The 26444-nt window shown below is 31.7% G+C and overlaps 1 protein-coding gene across 5 annotated transcripts in view; it reads right to left on the bottom strand.

Moving 5' to 3' along the window:
* Window positions 1-26444, bottom strand: part of LOC129002335 (longitudinals lacking protein, isoforms F/I/K/T-like) — a 205422-nt gene that overhangs the window by 23929 nt on the left and 155049 nt on the right. The window contains exon 4 of one of the 5 annotated variants that reach the window (XM_054430061.1): window positions 1331-1566. The exons of 3 other annotated variants lie outside the window; for them this stretch is intronic. In XM_054430061.1, coding sequence (XP_054286036.1) covers window positions 1346-1566 — 221 coding nt within the window. In that variant the 3' untranslated portion in view covers window positions 1331-1345. Of the gene's footprint in view, window positions 1-1330; window positions 1567-8125; window positions 8379-26444 lie in introns of those variants that run through there. One more of the 5 variants, XM_054430065.1, reaches the window with a different exon arrangement.

Below are 26444 nucleotides of genomic sequence, written 5' to 3'. Positions count from 1 at the left end.
TATCGATAAGGTACTGACTCAACATTCCACAAAAATTTGTGTTTTATAAACCTTATAATCTGATAAAACTGCTTGAGCGTTTTCAACTAACAATTATTTGTTACAAAATACTTACAACTACTGGAAATGGAGTATTTCAAGAATATACTTTGATATATATATATATTTGCTGTCAAAAAACATTGTAAAGTGTCATGAGAAAATTAATCTTTAACACTTGATTTTTGGGCAATAAAGGAAATACTTTGTGGTTGGCTGACCAGGATTCAACATTTGTATATTATAACATTTGCTATGAAACATTATAATATACAAGACTCACCGTCTTGAAGCAAATGAAAAAGTGCTGAAGATGGCTTTATAAAGCCGAAACAGCTGTACACTGAGTACAAACTGGATTGCTTCAAGACGGTAAGTCTTATATATTATAATAATAAAGGAAAGTTGTATGTATTTTAATAGAACATCTTACTGACAAATTCAATTTATCCTTGCCATTTTTTGTATTTACTTTTTGTAAAATAGTAACGAACGTAAAAAATAAAATAAAATAATACAATCAAGGTTCAAGGCAATACAATTTATCATATAAGGTTCCTTGGGTGTATTCCCATTGAATTAAGTTTGTTTAGGAGGGTCAAATCTCTCAGCTCGAAGTAAGCGGATTTACAAAATAATGATTTGATACTTAAAATAACAATTTAAACACTCTTATCAATAATATTTAAAGTATAGTACAAATACATTTTAAAATTAGTACTTGAAGTACTCTAGTAATAACAAGATCATGTAAACTCAATTAAGATATGATTTTAGTACACAGTTGTGATTTTACAATAATATTAAATAGCAACAGAAAAGAGCAACCTTTCTAAGTCAGTTTCTAATCTAAAGATGATTTTCGCACAAGGTCAACTCTTGATAATCTGACACTTTGGAGTCAAACACATTCGATAATCCGACGTTTTGGTTAATGGGTCAATCAGCTGTCTAGTTTTTGTATCCATTACATTGTTTTGGTATGTATGAACTTGAATGCATCATAAACAAAAACAAATTACGACACTTGCCGAGATGCATACACAAATTGCCATAACAGCTGTTATGGACGTTTCATTTAAGTAACGTTAAATAAAGTTTAATTTCGGACCAGTGACATCATTTGTTTACGTTTTTGGTTCCTTACTGTTTCTGTTCTATTATTTTTGTTTGGATGAAATGCTGTGAGGTACAATTTAGCTTCACGAGTTGACATTATTAACATACGATCTTTTAGGATTATCTTTGTTGACGTTTACAGTTATTCAACGATGTGTCAGATTATTGAAAGTCAACTGTGATCCAATCACTGGATACACTCAAACTTTGGTATGAGCTCCAGCTCATCCATGATGTGCCGGTGTCTGTACATGATATGCTGCTTCAGGTGTTGCTTCCTCTTCGCTCTATAGGGACACAGAAGACAGCAGAACGTCGGCTCCTTGTTGCATTCAAACTTCAAATGACGATCAAGATGCTTCTTGTTTTTATATCCTCGGCCACACTGACACATAAACTCCTTGTAACCTGAAGACAAATTGGACAAAAGATTGATTCGTTGGAAATAATAGTGTGAAATGAATAATTTGCCAAGAAGGAGTTTTATAAATCCTGATGTTGTTTAAAATGTTGTACTTGGGAGACAATGAAAAAGTCAAATTTTAGGTCTTAAGATTTCAAATTGGTAAATAATGCCTTACAGTAATGTATATCTTTGAAATAAAAATCATGTTAAGTGAAGTTTTGTCTCTTTTCATTTTACTTATTAATTAATTTTTAGTTACATTGAAAAAATGCATTTAATTAGTTGGGGTGTTTCAAACTCAAAGAAAACTAAAACAAACTAAAGCAAACACTAGTCAACTAAAATTTACTACAAAAGGACAAATCTACGATACTTTCTACATAATCAATTCTTTCAAATCACAAACAAATTAATCGGATAAACCTATGATAAAAATAAAATGTAAATTCAAATACACCAAGATCCATGCAAATCATGAAAGTAATAAAATATATCAATAAATGCAACTGAAAACACGTAAAACAATAAAGGAACATACATTGTTAGTAAAATGTATTTTTCCAAACAAAAAAGACATTACCAATTTTAAATGAATGATATCCTTTTACAATATAAATCAGACCAAACCGATTTGGGATTATTGTTAGAAACAAACACAATAAATGTTTTAGTTCAATAACCATGTTAATCCATCATTAATAAAACCAGATTTGGATGCAAATAAATTCAATGGTGTAAAAAATATTGTTCAGGTATTCTTAACAAGTAAAAAATATTTTTCCCCTAATTTTTAGGCAAATTGATTCAAAATATGGGAGCATTCAACGTTTTAACCAAAAATATAGCTTTGCAAATGTAGGAAACGTTTATAAATCTTTGACTCTTCTGTTCCACTATTTGAAACGAAGGCTGAGGACCAAAATAATAATTTTCAACGCTGATCCACTTATTCAACATTGGCAAATGCGATGTTGATCAACAACAGTAAAAGCAGCATCGAATTGTATTTTCAACAATGGTAAATGCATCTTTGATTTATATATCCAACAATGGTGAACTGAATCCTTTGTGTTTCAAAATCAAATGAGTCTTCAGATGATGTTTTTGCTTCGCCTTATAAGGGCAAATTGTACACCAAAACGCAGGATCTTTCCCGCACTCCCACTTCTGATGCCTGTCAAGGTGTTTCTTGTTCTTGTATCCTCGTCCACACTCGCACCAAAACTGCTTCTGCGAACCTAAAACAAGCGTCTTATTAAGCTCAGTTTGTTTAGGTATACAAATCAATCTAAACAAAAAACTCTTGTTTGAAATTCTTGGGTTTAATGACAATTTTATTTTTGAAAGGGACCAACATTTTCCTTGATTGAAATATTCGTTGTCTGATTCTACTTTTATACACCTTATTCTTGTGCATGTTGAGATATTTGTACTGTATATATTTCCTGGACACTTGAATATCCTACTTGATTATAATATGTTACTTTACATGCTTTTTAGAAAACATTCTAGTAAATTTTTTGTCAGCAAACTTATACATGATCCAAAATAAAGTGATGCCTCCCTAAGCAAACTCTAAAGACAACACTTAATAAAATTTGTTGGTAAGATTAATATTATTAATACTAACCAATATAGTTTCACTACTTTTCCACAGTGGTTACCACAAAATTTATCTAGGGTTGAAGATATTTGTTTTCAATGAGCGTTGCTTGAGCAAAAAACCAAAACCCATACTAAATAAGCTACTTAAAAAATATTTCAACTCACAGTGAGGCACTGAAAGAATGACGCAACCAACTAATAACATCCACTTTTAACTCAGAATAACGGTAACAGAATGTGAACGAATCACAGTGAGAACGAGTTGTGTTTGACAGCGACGTGGCTGGCTAGGTTCTCCTTCCTCTTGGTCTTGAAGGAGCAGAAGTCGCAGGAGAAGCCTGGGGGTTTGTTACACTCATATCTCCTGTGTCTCGTCAAGTCTCCTTTGTTTTTGTAACCTCGGCCACAATCACACCAGAAGTTCTTTTCAAATCCTCTACCTAGAAACGGATTCGTCAGAAATTTTTTTACTCAATCATTTTTAATTGGTGAGTAGTTTTTTCCCTAAATAAATCTGAGAATATGAACAGGTTCCTCTGTCTAAGCCGCAATTGTAATTAAAGAACCCTACTTCATTCAATGGATTGTAATCACAGTACTAAATGGTTTATACCCAAAGAGGAACGTGACAAATATTAATAGCAGTTGCTATTGAATGAATGCGTTCAGTTATCATTCAATTTATTGAGAGGACACTAAGAAACAAAAATGTTAGATTCGCGAAAAACTGTAGGCTTTGTATCAAGTTTAAGGTCATTACCAGAGCCAAAAATTCAAGGTTAATATTTTGATGATAACTAGTGTTAAAGATCTGAATTATAAAAATGGGAGAGGTAGGTAATTTGAAAACATTCATGATGTATACTGTGTATTGAACCCAAAATCATCAACACAAAGTTTTCACCAAGACTTTCCAAATAGATATACAACAATTAAGTAATTCATGTTCAATTTTTAGAATAAAACCCTAAGATAACTTTAGTTAGCCTACCATCACATTCAACATTTCTATTCCTGATTATTTAATCTTAAAAAATTATCAAATCAAAACGTATAACCCACAAACAATTAATTGTTTGAATAGAACATTAACTTATAACAATAAAAATAAAAAAATTCCAAAATTATAATCTTAACATTGAACAAATAAACTGTCATCGGCAAGACATTAAAAAGCATAAATCGATATCACATATAACATTAAATAGATATAAATATTAAAACAACAATTCACAACAATGTTTTTCACTCTTAGGTCCAATCAGGACGTTTGTGTCTTAAGAGGATGTGCGAGGCGAGATTGTCTTTCCTCTTTGATTTAAAAGGACAGAAACAACATGGGAACGAGGCCTCTTTGAAACATTCGTACTTCATGTGACGATCTAAATGTTTCTTGTTCTTGTAGCTTCTGCCACATCTGCACCAGAATGCCTTCAGCAGGTTTGGTATTCCTGGAAAAGGGAGTAGTTTGAGTTCGGTCCTAAGAATATCTTACTTTCACGTAAAATTAGAATGTCCCGAAACTAAACTCAAAAAAAGTTAAAATCCAAATATGCTCTGTGAGAAATGAAATTTTAATCGAATATACTATGCAAATAACTTATTATTGGTAAGCTTTCTCGGTCGGAGTCGTTAAAATCCACAGTGGTCTTCAGAGTCAATCATGATGTTAATTGGAGTTTGCTTTCAGATGTTTGATGTTTCACCTTGAAGAGCACTGTAGCTAGACTCAGTCTTAGACTAGCAACTGAGGCTAGGTTAAGCAGTTGATATACCTCTAGAAAGTAAGGGCGAATCATCTGGCAGCAAGCTCCAAAATGAGGTTATCACCGAAAACGTGCTATGTTTCGCTATGAAAATAGGACATTAAATAGTAGGCTACAAACAAAATCACTTAAATAATATTTATTCAGTCTTAATTGATTCCTACTATAGCACTACAATAATAATAATTAATAATATTATTTTAATGCAGTCGACAGATATTCATTGAATTACAAACGTCAATACACTAATGTGACTAAGGATAGAATATATTTTCCGGACAAATGCTTTTCTTGATCATATTATGCTGAACTTTTCAAAGCCGATGGATGTTTATGTAGCACATGGTTGACTAGGGTATCTTTCCGCTTGGCTTTATAAGGACAGATTAGGCAAGGAAACATTGGAAAAGTCCCACACTCGTATCTGGTATGACGGTTCAGCAAAAACTTCTTTGAATAGCGTCGTCCGCAGCCACACAGAAACACTTTGCCTGAAAGACAGATACCAGATAAATAACAAATCCAGTACCATCGATAATGATTATCAGCTCCAGGCTATATTCAAACTTTCCTTTAAATTAATTCATAACTGTGTGCTTTATGTGAATAAGTTTAAACTAATTGGCTATACTGAATGCTGGTAGGCTAACTAATCAAAAACAAACTAGAAAGGGTGAAATAAGATGTTAATTATCGTCAATTGAGATTCATACGCCACATAATAACTTGGTAATTGAACCCAAATATCAGTAAAGAATTCATGTTCAATGGAATGAAATATCTCAAGTAGCTTCTGTATGTTACCATGGACAAATATTTAATTCAACTTGTCTATGATGTTACTGACTAGACCAGCTGTTTCATTATCCCAGGATGTATATAATGAAAGATACACCATACAAAAGATGGAGTAAAGATAATTTTACTCCATTTGTAATCTCACAGGGCAATTTATTGTAAGTCCAATAACTAAGTTCGGCTGGGTCCAGTTCCCTTGGGTCCAGTTTAGGAAATAATATTATCCTCAACAAAAATTGTATCTATATATACACCTAATATGCTGTATGTTTGTTTATATTGTACAAAATAAATATTAACATAGTTAAAAAAAGTTTACAAAAGAACAGCTGTATTTAAAAACATCCACAGGACCATTTACAAACAGAATATTCCTTTGCTTCTGTGTGACTAAAGGTAAGGACAGTTAAAAATATGTTAACACACTTTTTCAAACATTTTATTTATCAATAATGTATAAAACTATGGTGGTTCGTGGAGGAGCATCTCCAAAAAATAGATGAACCTCGTTGCTTAAAATAATAGTTTCTTACATGTCATAAGTCAAAATGAAATCTAAATCTCTTCACACTAGCATCGGTCTGGTAAAACACAACAATCTCTGGTTACAAAAACAAACACATTTCTGGTATCGGTATGGTTACAATAGTATTCCACAGCAAATCCAAGCTAAATTGGCAAAACAAGTGACTATAAAAGAACGTTGTCCACTGGCCTAACTTTGTGTTTAAATGCAACATGTGATGCCAGATGATCTTTCCTACTACCCTTGTAGTTGCAAAGAAGGCAGCAGAACATTTTTTCTTTATTACACTCATACTTCAGGTGGCGATTCAATAGAAATTTCTTAGTGTATCTTCGCCCACAATAACATGGGTAAACTGTAAAGAAAACAAAGAATGTTTACCATATTATATTTCAAAATACCACTTTTCCAATACTGAACATGAACCTATATTCAACAAAATGTAAATAGTTAATAGTTAATATGCCCAAAATGTAAGAAATGTAAAAATAGATCAGTAATATTAATAGGTAATTAATTTGAGATTTTTTATTGGAAATTCTATGAAGATTTATATGTTAAATTGTTAAAGTTCGATAATATTTAAAAGATTGTGTAAAACTCAGGTTTAGCTTTGGAACTAGGTACAATCTTATCTCTTTTCAAATCTTGAATGTTTAAAGAGCAAAAGTATTGTTTTCTAGTTTACATAGTTATTTGAAATATTCAAACAATTGTATAGGTACTATGTTTTAAAACAAGGCAGTATTTCGAAATGGATACCTACTTTATTTGCCCATTACAAATTAAATTAAAAGAAAAATCCTTTCCTTTTTTCAGGCAATTTTAGGGTCACAAGGCCCTTTCTTACACATAACCTGGCATACATAAATACATGGAAATACGAGTGCAATGGGATAACTTAATATAATCAAACCTTTACATATTTAACAATTTAAGTACATTTCTAAAAAAACTTATAAAAAAAACATGAAAATTAAACAAAAGAAAAAACCATTTACACACTCTCGCATACACGCATCAGCAATCGCGCAAAGACACAGAAGCACTAGGACACGCCAGCAGAAATAAGAGCTTCTTTAGTGCCGCCACTTAATCTGGGGAGTAAGAGGGATATAGGAATAATGCAATACAACTTCTTAAAATATCATATTAAATTTTACTTTCCAATATATAAACTTTAATTATTTTTAATATATTAAGTTCCTATGAATTACATTCAAACAAATCTACAACAATTTTTAAAGCAATAGCACTTATTATGGCAATATATCATATAATAACATTTTTTATAAATTAATAATTTGTATCTTGATTGATTTTACATAAACAATATTTTTAAATTATCAATACAATCAAAGCTCCGGAAAATGATCTCAAAGTGATTAGCTTGTTATAATTAAAAAAGTGTGATACAATTTCATTAAATACGGCACAGAAACGACCTCAACCACCAGAAACTTAATAGCATTAATTAATAAACATCAACAACACATACACAAAGTCTTCCTCAATAGATATATTAAATAATTTTAAAATAAATTATAACAGGTAAAATATCAACTATACATTATGAAACAAGTGGATGTAATGTAAAATCATTCATGAGTAGAAAGGGTGAAAACAAATTTGGGAGAGTATCACAAATTTAAGTGGGTAAGCCTTTTCAATCTAACATCAAAAACAAAACAAAACGACTTTGTTGACGTGCAGAATGTGGGAAAATATCAGGACATAAAACATTTGTTTCGAGTATTGACACATTCGCTGACCAACGAACACTAATAAATTAGTAAAATATCAGTACAAACAAGTTTTATCGATCTTGAAGGAACGAAGATACTTCCACATGTATGCCTCAACACATTTGTTGATTAACCAAAACTAATAGATTAGATAACACATCAGTGCAACATGTTTCATCGTTGTTCAAGGAACAAAGATATGTCCACATTGCCATGTTTCAGCAAAACATGAGCAGTGAGGTTGTCTTTACGTTTGGCCTTGAATGGGCAATGTAGGCAACAGAACTTCGGATCCTTATCACATTCGTATCGCTTGTGGCGGCTCAGATGACCTTTCTGCTTGTACACCCTTCCGCACTCACACCAGAAACCTCCTGGACAATAAACTGCATTAATCTCACAGGCTTAAACATGTTGGGCAAATAGAATTAAATATAGACCGAAAGCAGTGCTGCAGTTAGCATATGTTCTGGCGTCCACTGCTGGGAGCACCTTGTAGTTACGTATCTTGTGCGCCGCAACTACACAGCGCTCCCTGCGGTAGACGCCTAAACTTATTCTAACTGCAGCACTGCTGTCGGTCTGATTAAATTCTATTTGTCTATGGTATTATTCTCCTCGATCTATAAGTATTTCCATTAGTACACAAGATTTTAAAGTATTTGAAATATTTTTCTAAATATAAAAGTTTCCAAAAGAGTTTGCATTATTCTCCTAAACTTAAATGTGTTTTGATAATCTATACTAAAAAAGCAAATCTGCTAATCAATTGCTCGCCCTAAACACGTGTTCCCTCGATATAAGAGATTATGATTTTGTTTATTGCTTTCATTGTTCTCCTAGAGAGCAATAGATCTTTAAAATAAAATAGATAAACTGAGAAAATGATTGTTATGTAAGAGGCATTTTTGCCATGAACTACAGTAGGAACTACATACTATTGAACATGTTGGGTGTATTGGTTAGCCTAGTAGTTGGCGTTTCGAACTTCAGAGTGGTTAAATCCCCGGCACATTCACAAAACAATGGGTTTAGATTGCTTTTCCTTAAAGCGTTTGCAGGAGTGTTATATACACTTAATTTGACCTACCAATTAAGAATTGATCGGCAGGAGTTGAACCATAGACCAGACCATCCAAACGATAGTCTCGGTGAGACAAAGTCGTGTAGTCTTTTATATGTGGCAGGCGATGTTAAAGTATAATTAACGCCCAAGATTTATATACATAAATAATATACTCATAAAATACTTTTAAAAGGTTTTTATTATACTGAAATGTTTACAGCCTTTGGTTTTCGTGAATGATTATATCTTATAAAAACGTTAAAAAGAATGAAATATTATTCAGTCTAGTTGTTGGGTGTTTTGTATAATTGGTTTTTCAGTTCAACTATCGATCTCGATCATGTTTAGCGGCTATATGGCTCTTGATTCCATCCAATCTTTTAGACTTAAAAGGGCAAAAGTCACAGGAAAATCATGGTTCTTTTTCACACTTATACTTTTTATGCCTGTTCAGTGTTTTCTTGTTTGAATACATTTTCCCACAATCGCACACGTAAAACTTTAAATCTACAATACCCAAATATATAATGAGCTACGATCAGCTGTTCCTTTTTACAATAACAGGTGTTTTGTTAACATCATAAACAGTAAGTCTATACACAACAGTCAACACTATAAACACTACGGTAACTCAAAGTTCATACGTTATATTATATAAATTAAAAGTTTAAATCATCTTTATTTACAAACGAATCAACTAACCAATTATATCATAGAGGATATATTGAGTAAAAAATAAATACCTTGATGTTAATAAATACAGTTAAAAAATATGATTTATCTTCGAAAATCTTCTAAAGAATAAAATATTGTTCATCCCAATTGTTGAGTAGTTTTTATACTTGGTGTTTAAGTTTAACTAAAATAATTTATCAGTATGTTTACAAGCGATGTGGCTCCTGATTCCATCTTTTCTTTTGGACTTAAACGGGCAAAATGCGCAGGAAAAACTTGGATCTTTTGCACACTCATAATTTTGATGCCTGTTTAGTGTGTTCTTGTTTGAATACATTTTTCCACAACCACACACGTAAAACTTTGAATCTGAAAAACCCAAATATATGATTAGCTGTTCTTGTTAACATTTCAAGGTGTTTTGTAAACAACTTTAACAGTATACAAAACAGTTAACATAACAAACACTATAACAAACTAAGTTTATATTAACATTGTACAAATTAAAAATATAGAAATCTTTATTTACAAACTAATCACACTAACTTTTAAACAGAAGTAATGGTATACATTATTTCATTGAGGGAATGTTGAGTAAAAAATAAATACAACTGATATATTTAGAAGTTGGTTATACTTGAAATATAACTAAAGTATAATAATATCTTGTACAAAAGTATGAGATATTCATTACACAATCATGATGTCAGAGGGGTCTTGTGCTTCAATACCACATGGGAACTGAGATTTCCCTTCCTTTTTGCCTTAAAAGGACAATGAGGACATGAAAAACTCGGATCCTTCCCACACTCAAAACGCTGATGGGTCTGAAGAGTTGACTTGTATTTGTAGTGTTTGGAGCAGGCAAGACAAGTGAACTTTTGCATTCCTTCTTCATCCAAGCTCACCGAGAAACTCTCTAAAAACCATAATTTAATGTCAGTCAAAAATCATTTAAGACAAGTTTATTTATAAGTTTAGTAATTCTATCGCCTATGTAAAATACATAAAAAAGTGAGACTTTCAACACTTTTTCAATATTAACCTCTGAATTATTACAGAACTGCAGAGATCAGAAATCGTGAGTCTCCTCATGGTCATAATGTACATAAAGAGGAGAATGGTGCTCCTGTTATGCTTTCAAAATTATGGTTCGAAGGTGATTCCGATTTTTGTGATAAAAGATCACAAGATGTTAATTAGTCAATTGGTTAGCACAAGAGGTTTATTCTTGTAGCTTGGAAAAGGATTTAGGGCAACAAAAACTAGATTTTAAATTAATTTAATGAAAAACAAAATAAATCAACACCAACAATATTTTTATATAAAACCTAGTTAAACACAACATAAAATATGACTCTCAAATTGGTAACTAAGATATTATTTTCAAACATACATATACATATTAAGAATGTTAACAGTTTTCATATATAATTAAAAATGTACAAATAAATATAAGATTACGTAATATATAGCATAATAAGGTGAATAAAAATGAATTTTCTTCAACGTTTTTCTTGCACGGGTTTCAACTAATTTGTATCGCACTGGACAACCCTTGAACTTCTTCCTTATGACAGTGCACTATATGTGATTTCAAGCACTCCTTGCGTTTTGCTTGATAAGCACAATGAGTACAGAAAAACCCTGGTTTTTTATTGCACTCGTAGTTCATATGCCTGAAGAGATGTTGTTTGTTTTTGTAACTCCTTCCACAAGCACACCAGTACCTTTGAAAAGCTGAAAAAATGAAAATTGTCCAATGAATATGAAATTGTTTTATTGTTCTTAAAAACATGTTGAACCGTTTTTTGCAGAACAAAAAAAATGCCAATAAGCTTTATCTATGTATATGACTTAAATGGATGGAATTTTCTAACTTTCGATACTTTTTATAGGTACGTTTTCTTGTTCCTACAGCTTAAGGCAGGTTTTAAAGTGGTACCTATTTATTTTAGTTAATTCAAGTTGTATTATTTGTACGATGACAATTTAAATCGTGTAAAATGAGATACTTGCATAACTGAATAAATATTAAACCTAAAGAATATTTGGAAAAGGCCGAACAAAAACAAATGATTAAATTATAAGTGTGTATATTATTACAGGTAAATTTTTCCTTATCACAAGCAAGGAGATACAGTTTATATTTAGGAATATCACAATAATAGACTTGTAAATAATAACATTACAATGCATGAATAATAATACTGACAAATCTAACAAGTACAATTTTACAGTACTGTATGGTTAAGTTATAAGTTCAAAACTAATAGATATTGGTGTCTTTTCTTGATAAATTACAAAATGTAAATAGGAAATCTTAAATTGATAGTGTTTTTTTTTTTTCATTATTTTACCTTTATGTCTTGAATAGTTAACTAAATAAACAAGAATAGAAACTTGCAATAAATTGTTAACTCTTGAATGGATTTTTATAGATATTTTTGATCACTGATTAGTTTAACACCAGTTTCATTGCATTTCTGGATCTGGAGTCATATCTAGATTTCAGGAATAATGTCAAGTAAACAGTGATGATTGCTTTAATATTACTTTTAACACTTTGTTTATAATTTTTTGGGTTTTTTGTTTGTTTGACAGCTCTAGATCTATTGTTTTAGCTTTTGGGTCGCCCCACTGTACTGGGATTGTGTACTAGTCTTATCATTTATAGAATTTTTTCTGTCTAAAGAAAAATAAAATTCCAAATTCAGAATCATGGAAAAACTTTATTTTGTCAAAAAATATTTGACAAACATTAAATTTAATCAAAAATTCCTTAAGCGTACGATCACCAACAACGAACTTTGAACTAAGAATTAAAAACAAAATTAAAACATGGACAGCATGGTAATACGATTAATCTTTGGCTAAAATACTATAATTATGTTTTAAATTTCTGTTAAAAATATTATGATGTTATAAACTCTTTCCTGTCTAAAGAAAACAAGATCTTTTCAAGATCAGGATTCAAGATCCTTATATGTTGTGAAGTCATGTTTTACCACCTAATCAGTGACAGGACTATTCTATTAAAAGAACAACCACTAAAAATTAACTTCACAGAATCTTCAATACAGAATATTTTGACTTGTAAAAATTTAACTAAGTAGTCCTTTGGTAATGGACTTTACATTGTAATCAAATGTTCAAGCGAAGACTGCAAAAGTAAAACAACTGTATACAATATATACTGATGATTTCTTGGGATTAATAGGTAATTCCAACGGTGAGAAAGAGTAATAGTGATCTGAAGGACTAGAACCTGCAACATCCGTCTCAAAGCCGCAGAGTAGGTCCGTGACGAGTGGCCACGTGAGCGTTGAGTGTATCCTTTCTCTTGGCTCTGTAAGGACACTCGGAACAGCAGAAAGAAGGGTTCTTCCCGCACTCGTATTTCTTGTGGCGCTCCAACAGCCAGCGATGTTTGTATGTTCGACCACACTCGCACCAGAAACCTCTGGCTAGGCTCACGTTCATCAAAAACCCTATGGGAAAGTATAAGTTTATTGCAGTAAGCAGTTGATACTGAATATACTATTTTACTTTACTGGTTGATTCGACGGCAATAACTTCAAAAACCTCTGATTAAACAAATTTTCATCGAAACCCAGACATGAAAGTTTTAATTTATTATTCTTAGTTGTTGCTATTTAAAATTTCCTTGAAGGTCCAATTGCAATCACTTCACCTACTATTCTCACTTAAGATTAAATAAAAATTCAAAATTCTTAGTAGCAAATTTTTAATACCACTTTTATCACTGCAAAAACTTTAATATCCAGAAAGATGTTTAGGCATATCAATAGTCAAATGAACAAACTCAACAAAAATAACATTTTTACTACTTACCTTTTATATTTTATAGATCATTAACGTTCCAATGAACTAAAAGCACTTTCTAAACATCTCTTCTTCAAACTTAAAGTAGTTACAATTGGGCGATATCTCGGTTGAAGGGTTGACAAATATAGTTTACTAGTGTAACTATTGCTCGAAACCAAGCAATTGTCAACTACCGGTATTACAGGAGTTAAAAACAGTCAACAAATTTATGAGCCCTTTACTACAACAGCCGACCCGAATAATTTCAGTTTTCTTCATCAATTTATTCTTCATGTGTTTTGTACTTTTGCCTGATACCACAAACAGTAACACCTTAACGCACGAGAAGAAAAAAATCAGGTATTGTAAATATAATAAACCCCTTTTGTTTATTAAGTTTATTCACATTCTCAACAACAGAGAAAGTCATATATAAAAATATATTAATTACTATTGCATACAAACACCTAAATATATATTTATTTATAGCTTCAAAAAATATATATAAACAACAACCTTTTGTTATGATACATAATTATAGCACCTTCAAGTATATTTGTATTGCAACAAAATCTTCCCAATTTACAGGTAAACTGAGGGTCTAATTTGCAGATTCAGCATTCTTTAACTTGGTCGATCATTTCCTCGTAGTTTTGGTATGGTGATCTGATGTTTCATTGCCATATGGAATCTGAAAGTTTCTCTTCTTTTACACCTGAAGTTACACAGTTCACAAGGAAACTGAGGGTCCACCCCACACTCATATTTTCTATGCTTGGTCAGATTGGTCTTGTGCTTATACGACTTTCCACACACTGAACAAACGAATAACAGCTGTTCTGAATCGTAGAACCCTGTGAAACATTGTAGAACGTTAGGAGTATTTAGTACAAGTTTGATGTTAAAACATCTGTTTATCTTAATTGTGGTTTCAAAGTAGCCACGTAATCTCAAACGTTTTTAAAGAAAAAAAATTCAAGCCAACTTTTTATGGATATCAGCGGGCTTGAAAATGTCATTCTCACACATAGGTGTTAACCACTAGGATGCAAAACACCCAAAACTAGCATTGATTTTCAGGAATTTAAGGATATACGCATCATAAACTGTTAAGATGGATGTTTAAGGACTACATATTTTTACCTTAAACTGTTTAAAATTGACATTTACGGACTTCATTTGTATCTTAAATTATTTTAGATGAATCTTTAAGGACTGCAGGACCTTTTTAACAAGGACCTTTGATAAAAAAAGTCTGTCTTGATAGTAACTGTCACTTTCAAATCCCCTCGAATTTATTTTACCCCTAATCACTGTCATTGACAAACCTTGATAATAAGTCAACTTTGTTAACAAGTCTCTGATAATCTCTGTGAGACTTGTTATCGAGGTTCTTTTGTACATATAATACGACATTTTTGTTTTGTTGTCTTTACATGGTTTCATACAAAATATATACAGAACAGTATAGCAAAATACCTGAATCAATATTCAAACGGAATTGGGAAATAAATTATAATCAATAAATAAGTTTCTCATAATTTCATTGGTTAACAAAAGTAGACGTAAATCACACATTCTCCTCATATGTGTCCGCAAGGGGATACTTCGTCGACGTACAGTTTTGTAAAAACTATAGCATCAACCATTATTTCCGTGAACCAATTACACTTGTTATGTTTTGGGTGGGTCCAAAACCATGAGCAGCTGATCAGGATGTTTCATACACATGTGAGCTTTCAGGTTATTCTTCTTCTTCGATTTGTATTGGCAGCAAGGACAGAAGAAGGATGGCTCTTTATTACACTCGTACTTTACATGAGTGTACAGGGTCCCGTTGTGTTTGTAGCGTTTGCCGCATTGTAGACATTGGAATGGTTTGTCTGTATTGGAATCTGGAACATTACGTTTTAAGTCAATTTACGAGTAACAATATTTTTGATGGGGGTTTTAGCCTACATGATTTTTTTTCATTTATAGTCAAATTAGTGTTAAATTTAATTGTTATTTGTTTAATTGAAATTTACTCATTTGGAACTATTTTAATACAATAAAGGAGGGAAGTTTTTGACAAGTGACCACTTTTGACTCATAGACAACAAAAATTAGTTTTATTTTGACAGTATCATTTTTTAGTAAAATATTAATTCATTTAATTTTTATTCGATTTTAGAGGATTAACACAAGCTATTTTACCACAAATATTTTGATTTACAATTAGTAGGTAATTAGTACCAGGCACTTGATGTATACACATTTTTCAAGGACTGTTTTGTTTAATGAATTATAAATCAAATACAAAATATATCACAATTCTATACAGAAATTTTAGATTATAGTCAAGTATTGGTCTTTAGGAGGGTGTGTCAATGAGCTGTAAAAATACTGGCCAACGCTTTGGATGCTGTGTACCAAACCATCTTTAGGATAATCTGCAATTCAGCTCAATTGCATCAGTGCATCAGACAGTTACACCATTCGACGCGTTCTTCTCCCAAAGATCAAAATTTAACTTTTACTATGGAAGCCTACATTATTAACAAGTATTAATGAATTATATTTGTTGTAATTTAATAAGTGTATTTGATAGTAAAACAATATCCAAATACAGTACAACTTTGAAGATACAGTAAATTGTAAGGTAGTACTTTTTCACAACAGGATCACATTGGAAATTAGCAAATCTTGTTTAAAGTCTGGTCTCGATGTTTAAACACCATGTGAGAGTTGAGTGATGATTTTTGTTTAGCCTTATAAGGGCACACGGGACAGCAGAAAGTCGGATCTTTGCCACATTCGTACTTGCGATGGCGATAGAATTGTCCCTTGTGTTTGTAGCTGCGGCCACACGAACAGAAAATCTTGGGTTCTATTCCTGCAATATAATTTAATAAAATTATTTTACACTTTACTTTCAAAGAAATTTAAGTAATTTCACAATAGGGGTTTCAGCTTTCTATAACAAAATTTACCAGACAAGTTGGTATAATGTGTTTCAGACTGCTGATGTGATATGATTACTTATCATATCAACATACGCACATTTACATGTGTGTGCTGGTGCATGGGTGTACAGATAGTACTAACAAAGTTCCAAAATGTGTGTTAAAAATCTCTCTTGACTCTACCGTTAAGTAAGTTTTAATTTTTTTTTGTCAAAAAGAATTAAAACCTAAAAGTTATTAAATCAGATTTGAATTATTGTGACTATATTTCTATTGTTGATGTTATGTGCTATTGTAAAATTAGTACAACTACCATCATATAGTTTTCATGTTACGATACACAATTTCAAGGTTGTGTCTCGATACTAACATAGCCAAACCTAACCCTAAACAGGATTTGTAGATAATTAAAATATTTTACCCTGGAAACAATAATAGTAGTTGTAGTAAATGGTCCTGTAGTTGTGGTTTTTTTATAAAAATTTAAAGATCAAGTTCTTCAACTAACTTTTATTATAACCAAATGCATTATCATGGCAAATCAATCCCTTAATTGTAACAGGTACATTTTAAAAGTACAATTACACATAAAACATAATTAAACAGGTAACTGCAAAACTGAATATCTCCAAAAATATTAATATATGTAAATGTTATGCAAATACTGTTTGTGTACTAGGATCAGGTGTTATGCTGGTTCACATAAATAAGCACTCAATTAGTTTACTCTGTAAGGATTACATATTTTATTTGTACTATTCAGACACTATACAAGGGGTAAAATGGTAGAACTATACTTCACAAAACACTGCAATAAATAATAATTAGACTCTTAATTAAATTAGCACAAATAAAAAGTGCTTTATGGAAAATAAAATACAATAAGAGGTATAAATAAACATAAAATTAACTTAAAATAGATTTAAGTTGATCTAAAACTGAAGACACTATTTTTTTATATGTCTGAAAAAAATCACAAAGTCAAACCCTGCTAAAAGACAAGAAGTTTTTTTTTTTATTCAAATTCAAATAGTTTATTGCCATTAAGTATACATGTCATACAATAGGCCAGGTCAATGGAGATAATATACAATTCAAAGTACAATGTACAGAGTCAAGTGTAAATAGATGAACATGCTATACTAATAAACTAATAATACTGGTTTTGTATACAAGTTTTTGGGATTAATTGATAATGATGGCAATAATACTGTTTATAGTCAAGCGAACAAGTTGGGCAAATGCCTATATTAAAATAATTTGGGCTAAAATTGGCAGTGAGATACAGCTTAAAACTAAATAACAATAAATTTTTAATAAAGTTGACAGTAATTAATTTATTAATTAAACAAATAAAAAAAATAATATTGAACAACTAATAAATAAATATACATGTAAATTTAATTCACAAAGCTTCGTTAAGTATCGCTTTCTTATAATGAACACCTATGCTTGGCCACTACATGAGCTGTAAGATTGGATTTGCGAGTAGATTTGTAGGGGCAATGAGAACAGAAGAATGACGGACTTTTGCCACAATCATATCTTAAATGCTGTGACAAACCTTGCTTGTTCTTGTACTTTTTTCCACAACCACAGACGAACTGTTGAGACAAATCTGTACAACAAACAATTAATTAACTATGAAGCTCCAACTAGTAAAACAATAATAAATTACTTAATAAGTTACAATGCTACAATTTATAAAGGGTATGAGAATAAGGCAAGTGATAATAAATCAAGTTAAGAAATTCATATAGCACTAAATTAGCTATTACGGGATAACCACTTTGTAAATTACCCTTTACCTGAAGACAGAAGTTCCCCAAAAATTACTTGTGTTTCTGTGTCACATCCAATCCGAAGAAGTCAAGATATCACAATGTTGTTGTCATTGCATGCAGGCATTTCCTTCTCAACTGAAGGCAGAACTGGACCGAGTTCCACCTTGATTGCAATCTTCTCTAGCAGGACCAGGCTGTAGCGACTCAACAGCTTAATAAGGAAGGCGAGATCCAAAAGTTTTAAGACTATGCTTAACAGGTTGCAGTTGAAATTGAGTTTCCAACATTGAAACAGGAGTCTGAAGATAAGGACATCCCAGATTCAATGAATTTAACCTAACTAGACGAACTTGAACACTGTCGAGGGCAGTAATATGGCCAATTTGGTATGGGGACCAATTGACAGACCCGTACTCGAGGATAGGACTAGTACAATGTGATCGGTGCAGAGGTGTTGCGGGAGTCCCTGGTAGATCTTTGAATAAAACCCAAGCATGCACTAGCTCTTGAAACACAGTGGTTGATTTGATCCTGTGGGCTAAGATTAGGGGCATAATAAGTCCAAGGTCTTTCACATTAGGCACTCTAAGCCTTCAATGTCGTTAATATAAATACAAAACAGCAACGGGTCCAAACGCAACCCTTGAGGGACACCAGAAAGCACAGGAAAAGGCAAGGAGGCAGAGTTCTCATATTTGACACCGAAAAATCTTCTTGTAGCAGCAACCCCAGGTACTTGTTAAACCGGGAGATACTATACATCGATGGTTAAACCTAATTTTATTAAAATATATTTTTAATAAAAAAAGCAATCAGGTAAATGTTAATTCGTTTATTCTGCATTTCGTTTTGCTGCAGCACCCTCGCAGCATTTTATAGCCATATATCTTATCGGTGTCTAATGGACACCTAATTTTATCAGGTAGCCTAACCGAGCTCTATATTTAAAAATACCATTCGGTGACTTTATTTAGATCATAATATGGCTCAAAATAAACTTCCGTATTCCCAGTTTCAATAAGGATGGCTTTATAGTTCAAAGCTTAGTGATTATAAACAAGTTCCGTGATTAAACACTTCACGTAACAAGGACGTGAAGTGATTATAACTAGGTAAACTAGGTAATAGAAGTGGTAGTAGTTTAATGCAAAATGTTCTGATATTGTGGCTATTTTAAAGAGAATTGAAAAAATTGAATTTGTCAACATACTTTTATTATAACCAAATACGATTCCATGGCAAATAAATCACTCAATCAATAGCAGGTAATTGTTTTAAAGTAATAAACATTGAACACATAATTAAAAAGGTAACTGCAAACATAATTAAATAAACATAATAAAGAAGCTAGGAAAAAATTGTTATGCCCTTGTAGTTAAGTGTTAATCACTTCAAATTTATCATATAAAATAATATAAAAAAAGTTATAAAAGTGTAATGCACATATTGAAGGCATAAATTCATATTAAATCTCTGTGTGTTCAAAGGCGTGCCATCGATTCATATGAACAATCAGGTTAAACTTCCATTTTGTCTTGAATCGACAAAGGGTGCAAAAGAAAGATGGAGGTTTGTTGCATCCGAACTTCTGATGCTGCTGAAGCCCGTGTTTTTGCTTGTATTTTTTGCCACATCCACACACATATTTTTTGTAGAGTGTCACTGAAATTCAGAATTACTTTTCAATCACTTCATCAATGTGACTCAATAATAATAATACACTTAAAATAAAATATTTTGTACAAAGTACAAATTAATTCATTTAAAGAATCGTAGAACACGGAGTGTCTCAGAATGGCCTCATACTTTCCCAAAGATTAAACTTAAATACGGTTTTCTGAAAAAGTTTTAATAATGTTGAGAGCTTTGTCTTTGACAGTAAATGCTTAAATTTGAAGAAGACTTAACATGGTCAGGTTTAGCCAATTATAGAACCAAGAAAATAAACTGTGTTACGATGGAGTTATTTTATAAAAACAAGTAGTTTAATGACCGCTTCATGGCTATAAAATCGTTTTCCACTGTATATTGAGATAGGCCTATATGTTTTATAACAACATTCAGGGTGAATAAAAAGTCAAGACCCCCCTTTTTAATATTTTTCCCATTAAATATATAGAGATATTCTTTTGGTGGTCGTGCAATCTTAGCAGGAAGTTTCATTTTATGATTTTGAAATTTTTGAGTGTCCCCCGAAAAGGGGGGATTTGGGGGGTAACTCAAATATTTTAAATGTAAACAACCTTCAAGTGACACCTCATTTTGAAGTGTTTACAAAAACTTAAAGAATGGTGAAAACTAGAGGTCGCTATCTCTTCTCTATCCAAAATGGTAGCCCGTCAAATATTGTAGAAAATCAATGGTAAAATTGGTTCATAATAGTAATATTGGCTACCATTTTGGTTAGAAAAGAAATAGCGACCTCTAGTTTTCACCATTCTTTAAGTTTTTGTAAACACTTAAAAACAAAGTATTAAAAAATGGGTGTTTACATTTAAACTTTTTGAGTGTCCCCCCAAAAGGGGGGATTTGGGGGGCAACTAAAGTTTTTTCAATGTAAACCCCCATCAAGTGACACCTCATTTTGAAGAGTTTACAAAAACTTAAAGAATGGTGAAAACTAGAGGTCGCTATTTCTTTTCTAACCAAAATGGTAGCCAATATTACTATTACGAACCAATTTTACCATTGATTTTCTACAACGTTTGACGGGCTACCATTTTGGATAGAGAAGAGATAGCGACCTTTAGTTTTCACCATTCTTTAAGTTTTTGTAAACACTTCAAAATGAGGTGTCACTTGAAGGGGGTTTACATTTAAAATATTTGAGCTACCCCCCAAATCCTCCCTTTTGGGGGGACACTCAAAAATTTCAAAATCATAAAATGAAACTTCCTGCTAAGCTTGCACGATCACCAAAAGGATATCTCTGTATATTTACTTGGAAAAATATTAGAGGGGGGGGGGGCTCTTGACTTTTTATTCACCCTGTATTCAACAAAGTTAAGATAATGTAAACGTTATTTAAATAATGTATATATGTCAGGTGTTATGCTGGTTCACATAAATAGGAACTAAATAAAATTATTCAGTACGGATAAAATATTGTATTTACATTATTCAGACATTTTGAGAGGGGTAATGTGTGATTTCAAAATGGTACATACTTTGTAAAACACTACACCAATTAATAATTGGACTCTTATAACAATTAGCATAAAAAAATGTTTCTAGAAACTGTAATACAATAACCATGGACGAGAAATAGTAGGTATGTGTTAACCTAAATATGGTTTTAAGTTTCAGAGTGTTTACATCACTAAGCAATGGAAAAAAGGTACAATAGAATGAATCATTTCATTTTTAACATGTCACAAATCAAAAGAAAATATTTTTAGATTCAAAACGAACTGCATCATTTGAAATAGAAATAATTCTAACACACGTAGAACGTACTAGAAAATTCTAATTTTTTTATGAATCAATCAAATGAAAAAATTAAATACCGGACAAAGTTTCTCTGCTAACATCAGTTAACAAACAGCATGCATTGAATTTTCTACTCAAATAAAGATGCAAATTTAATTTTCAATACAGTTACTTTGTCAAGTCTCGCTTTTTTGTTACACACATCACAGCTTATTCGCATGCCTGGTCACTAAATGTGCTGTAAGATTGCATTTTCGATGTGCTTTGTAGGGACAATGAGGACAGAAGAAGGACGGATTTTTCCCACATTCATATCTTAAATGCTGAGTCAAACTCTGTTTGTTCTTGTACCTCCTTCCACAACCGCAGCTGAATTGTTGAGACAAATCTGTACAACAAATGGATTAATTATGAAACTCTATTAGTCAACAATCTGATGAACTAACTTTACTCATACTACTTACTTTGTATATGTTTTAAAAATGAACTTGAATGGTGGGTGCTTGTAGAAATGATCGAATATCAATATAGTTTTGTTACTAAGAGCAGATTTTCTATAGCCAGGATTATGTAAGTCCAATGATCAAGGACAGCTGGGTCAAATTTTGGAATATCAGAAGGCTTCTTGTCTTTTCTCAGGATTGAACCGTCAACCTTAGGATTTTCAAGCGCTATAACCAGTGAGCTTGCTAGGTATATAGATTACTTGAATAGCAATGTATTATGATTCTTTTAGGCAAAAAATAGATTTCCACATTTGTTACTGCAAATAATAACTGCGAATGTAAATGTGTCAAGGTGAAAAAAAATTTTTGGAAATATGGATCCAACCTCAAACGTTTAATAGTTAAACATATCAGATATTTTGAACTAAAAAATTTACCATGTATAATCTATTTGCACAACATAGTAAAAGAGTAATATTTGGTTTCTTTAAGCTTAAAACCCCTGAATAAACATTTACTATTTTTTTAACCAAGTTGGTCCAAATTTAAACTAAACATCAAGACGGTGGAAAACATCAAAACCAAAAGACTTTATTTACAATAGCACCGAACAATCAACCAACATTTCGTATAAATGTAAAAAGTACAAGACTAAATAATTTCTTTACACATTTTATTATCATAAATTTCCTCCATTATTCCTATCAATGCTGATTAAAGATTTTTTTAAGCTGACACCTGGCAGAATGAGCAAGCAAATTACACCTTCGTTTAGCTTTGTAAGGACAAAGTGCACACTGAAATGCTGGTTCCTTTCCACACTCGTAACGTTGATGTTGATGAACACTTCTGAGATGTTTGTACCTCCGGCCACAGTGGCAGGAAAATGTCTTTTCTACTGGAAAATAAAATTAGCAAATCAGTTGAAAATTCTTATGAAATTTTTTTTCGTGCTAGGAAATACTTTGATACCAGTATTAAAAATGAAATTTATATGTTTGTATATGTATATGTTTGTGCTAGGAAATGTTTTTTTATAAATCCCAACAAAATTGATATTACAGTAACAAGACCAAGGTCTAAAATAACAATATTGTGGTCTCCAAGGTTAAATTCAAACCACATAATTAAATGGTGATTTCTTTACAGATGACTTTGAGGAAAGAAGTAGCTACTACTAGTGTTTCTTACAGCAGCCTTGTGCCATAACAGTATACTTAATTGAATAACTCGATAAAAAATGGTTTGAAGCTTGAATATAATGAATATGAATATATTAAATAAGAATATTTTTTATATTTTTCTTAAAAGTGGCAGTCTAAGAGGAAAATTTCCTAAAAGTGGTTTAAGACAGGAAAATTTGCAAGTATTTAATTACTATACGTTTATTTTCGATGTTTTAACATGTAAAGTATATTCTATAAATTCTTGATTAGGGCTGAATATGTAATAATTTAATTTATTTCAATATTAAACAGAGAACCATAAAAAATCGAGTACTTAAATAAGGGTTAACAGGAACATAATGCAAACGTAATATGAGAACAAAAACTTAAAAGAATCTTTATTAACAGTTTTCAGAGGATAAAAACATAAACAAACTCAACAAAGAGGTATTTAACTAGCCTAAATCATATAAACATCACATAAATTATCTTATTAAAAAAAACTGTAATTTTGTTAATAAACATGATTTATAACGATAGTTCTTTTTTATTATGGCTCCGTACAAGCATCCTTGAAATCACTTCACTTTGAAATCCGTACTTCGAACAATTAACCATAGACAAATCAATTAAATCTAGACCAACAGCAGTGCTGCCGTTAGCATAAGTACTGGCGTCCACCGCTAGGAGTGCAATTTTGTTACGTAGCGTGTGCGTAACTACACGGCGCTCCTAGCGGTGGACGCCAGAACATTTGCTAACCGCAGCACTGCTGTCGGTCCATTAATTCTATTTGTCTGTGATTTTACCAAATTTAAAATATGGAAGTTGGCAATTCGTTGTCTTGCAGTCTCTGAGTGTGTTTGACTGCAATGTGAGACTTCAAGTTAAACTTCTGCTTGGCTCGGAAAGGACAGTGAGGACATTGGAAGGCCGGAGGTTTGCCACATTCGTACTTCAGATGCTGCGTCAGTCCTTGCTTATACTTGTAGGAGCGGCCGCAAGTCTCACAAGTGTGGCAAGATGGTTTCAAGTGCAAAAGAACAGTTCTCATACCTACAATAAAAATGGCCATGAATAAAAACCCGTGTAAGTTTAGAATTACATTCTCTGGAGTTTTAAAATCATTTACTTTGAAGTTGGTATTTATAGTTAGGTGTATGATACCTAGGTCAGCAACTACTACATAAGGTAGAAAATGGAATTTTAGACACTAGCCCATTCTGTGACTGGCTAACAAAACATTTTTATCTGTGTTCAGATATTTTATCTTTACTTTGAAATGTTTGTTTATAATACATTTTAGGTTATTGTGAGTATAAAATTAATTAAAATATTTGGCAAAATCATGTTGTTTAAATAAAATGAAATGCATTGTCATCCATTTGTGAGCTATGTTTAAAGTTTCAAGGTTGCAGCTCATCGGGAAGTTTGTTTAAAATCAATTACAAAATATATACCGTACGGACAGGAAAGCGAGCCAATAACAATGTTAAAAATAGCCTTTTTTACTCAAACTTTTATTACATAAGGTAATGATAACGTTCAAGTAAAATACTCGTACAGTACCACTACGGTACGGTATAACTAAACCAAATTGTTGTAGATCACAAAGTTACAAGTCAATTTTAAAATCTAAATCTAGCAATATTCAAACAAACTCAACCAAATTAAAAATGCAAAACAATTCTGATGCACCACTCATAATTACGATGTCAGTCTTATAATGCAATCATGATCAACTTCGCTTCAGGTACTTCATGAAATGGAGCCGTGCTTCACAGCGATGTGAGCCTTCAGGTTGAACTTCAGCTTAGTCTTGTAGTGGCAGTGAGTACACTCGAACTGGGGAGTTTTGCCACACTCGTACTTCTTGTGCTGATTAAGGCCTCTCCTGTAGGTGTAGGATTTCCCGCAGACATCACAGACAAAAGGACTGGCTCCTCCCATGGCCTCAAGTATTATCTCCACACCTGAACCCCCTGAACAGGAGAAACCAGCTGATATTAGTGTGATCAAAATCTATGTCAAAATTTACAAGTGTCCGTGTATTACGAAAAAATGTTTATAGTATTAAATAACTGTCACAGAAAAAATACTAAAAACCAGACTTGCAGTTTTTTTAGTTTTTAATTTAAAAATACATGGACCAATTAAGGAGGAAATAGGGTAAAGATGTTGAATAACTGATTATGTTAAAATGAATTTGGGCCAGAGTGAAACTTTGTTTTTGGCACAAACTGGTGTGACAATTCAAAATATCTCATTACATCTTACATCTTATTACATCTATTATCTTATTGACGGATGTAAGTAATAATCACAGTAATTTAAATTGAGATATGAAAGCTAAACCATTAAACTTTGAGACTGTAAGAAGTTTAAACTTAACTTAATATAGCATAGTAAAATAAGAATTGATGTAGGTATAATATTGCCTTATTAAGTAAGGAATGCCACATGCAAGTTCTGAGAATTACTTTTATAAAGTTAGGCATAAAAAATGCAAAACACCATTTCCTTGTAATGTATTTATTAATCATAAGGACCAATTTATAAATGTTTGAAAACTAAAATTCCTCTAACACTAAATTGAACTATTTAAAGTAATAGTATAATCTACTAAATGTGAACTATCAGGCTTTTGGGTGTTCACTTTTGCATCATCAATGGTAACGACTTATAAGCTGTTCTTGTAGGTTCTTAATACCTAACAGCTTATCAACTTTCCAGTATATTTTTTAAAGCTTTGATAATTTAGCAAACCCCCTTTTTATAATTTTGTAAGCCTTCATAGCTTATCGCACTTTAAAATTTATTTAATTAAAATAATCAAAAATGTAAATATATTGTATATAAGTTTCTGAATTATCCCATACAACTTATTGATTTACTTAGGAATAAAACATCTTGACATTAGAATTAAGGTACACCCATTCAGTTCAGCAGCACAAAATTTTATTTACTTTCTATGACTGGTGTAGATAAGGTTTTACAAACTTTTACAAACAAATATTAACTTTGTTCTAACCAAACCAAACATGAGAGTGTAAAATTAAAAATCAAAACAAAAACATTCGTTAAATATTACAACAAAAACC

Source organism: Macrosteles quadrilineatus, unplaced genomic scaffold, assembly GCF_028750875.1.
Source record: "Macrosteles quadrilineatus isolate MER2022 unplaced genomic scaffold, UCM_ALF_1.0 Scaffold_9__3_contigs__length_116548681, whole genome shotgun sequence".
NCBI classification, from domain to species: Eukaryota; Metazoa; Arthropoda; class Insecta; order Hemiptera; family Cicadellidae; genus Macrosteles; species Macrosteles quadrilineatus.
The sequence above is the reverse complement of the archived record's forward strand: the minus strand, read 5'-3'. Positions and strand labels throughout refer to the sequence as shown.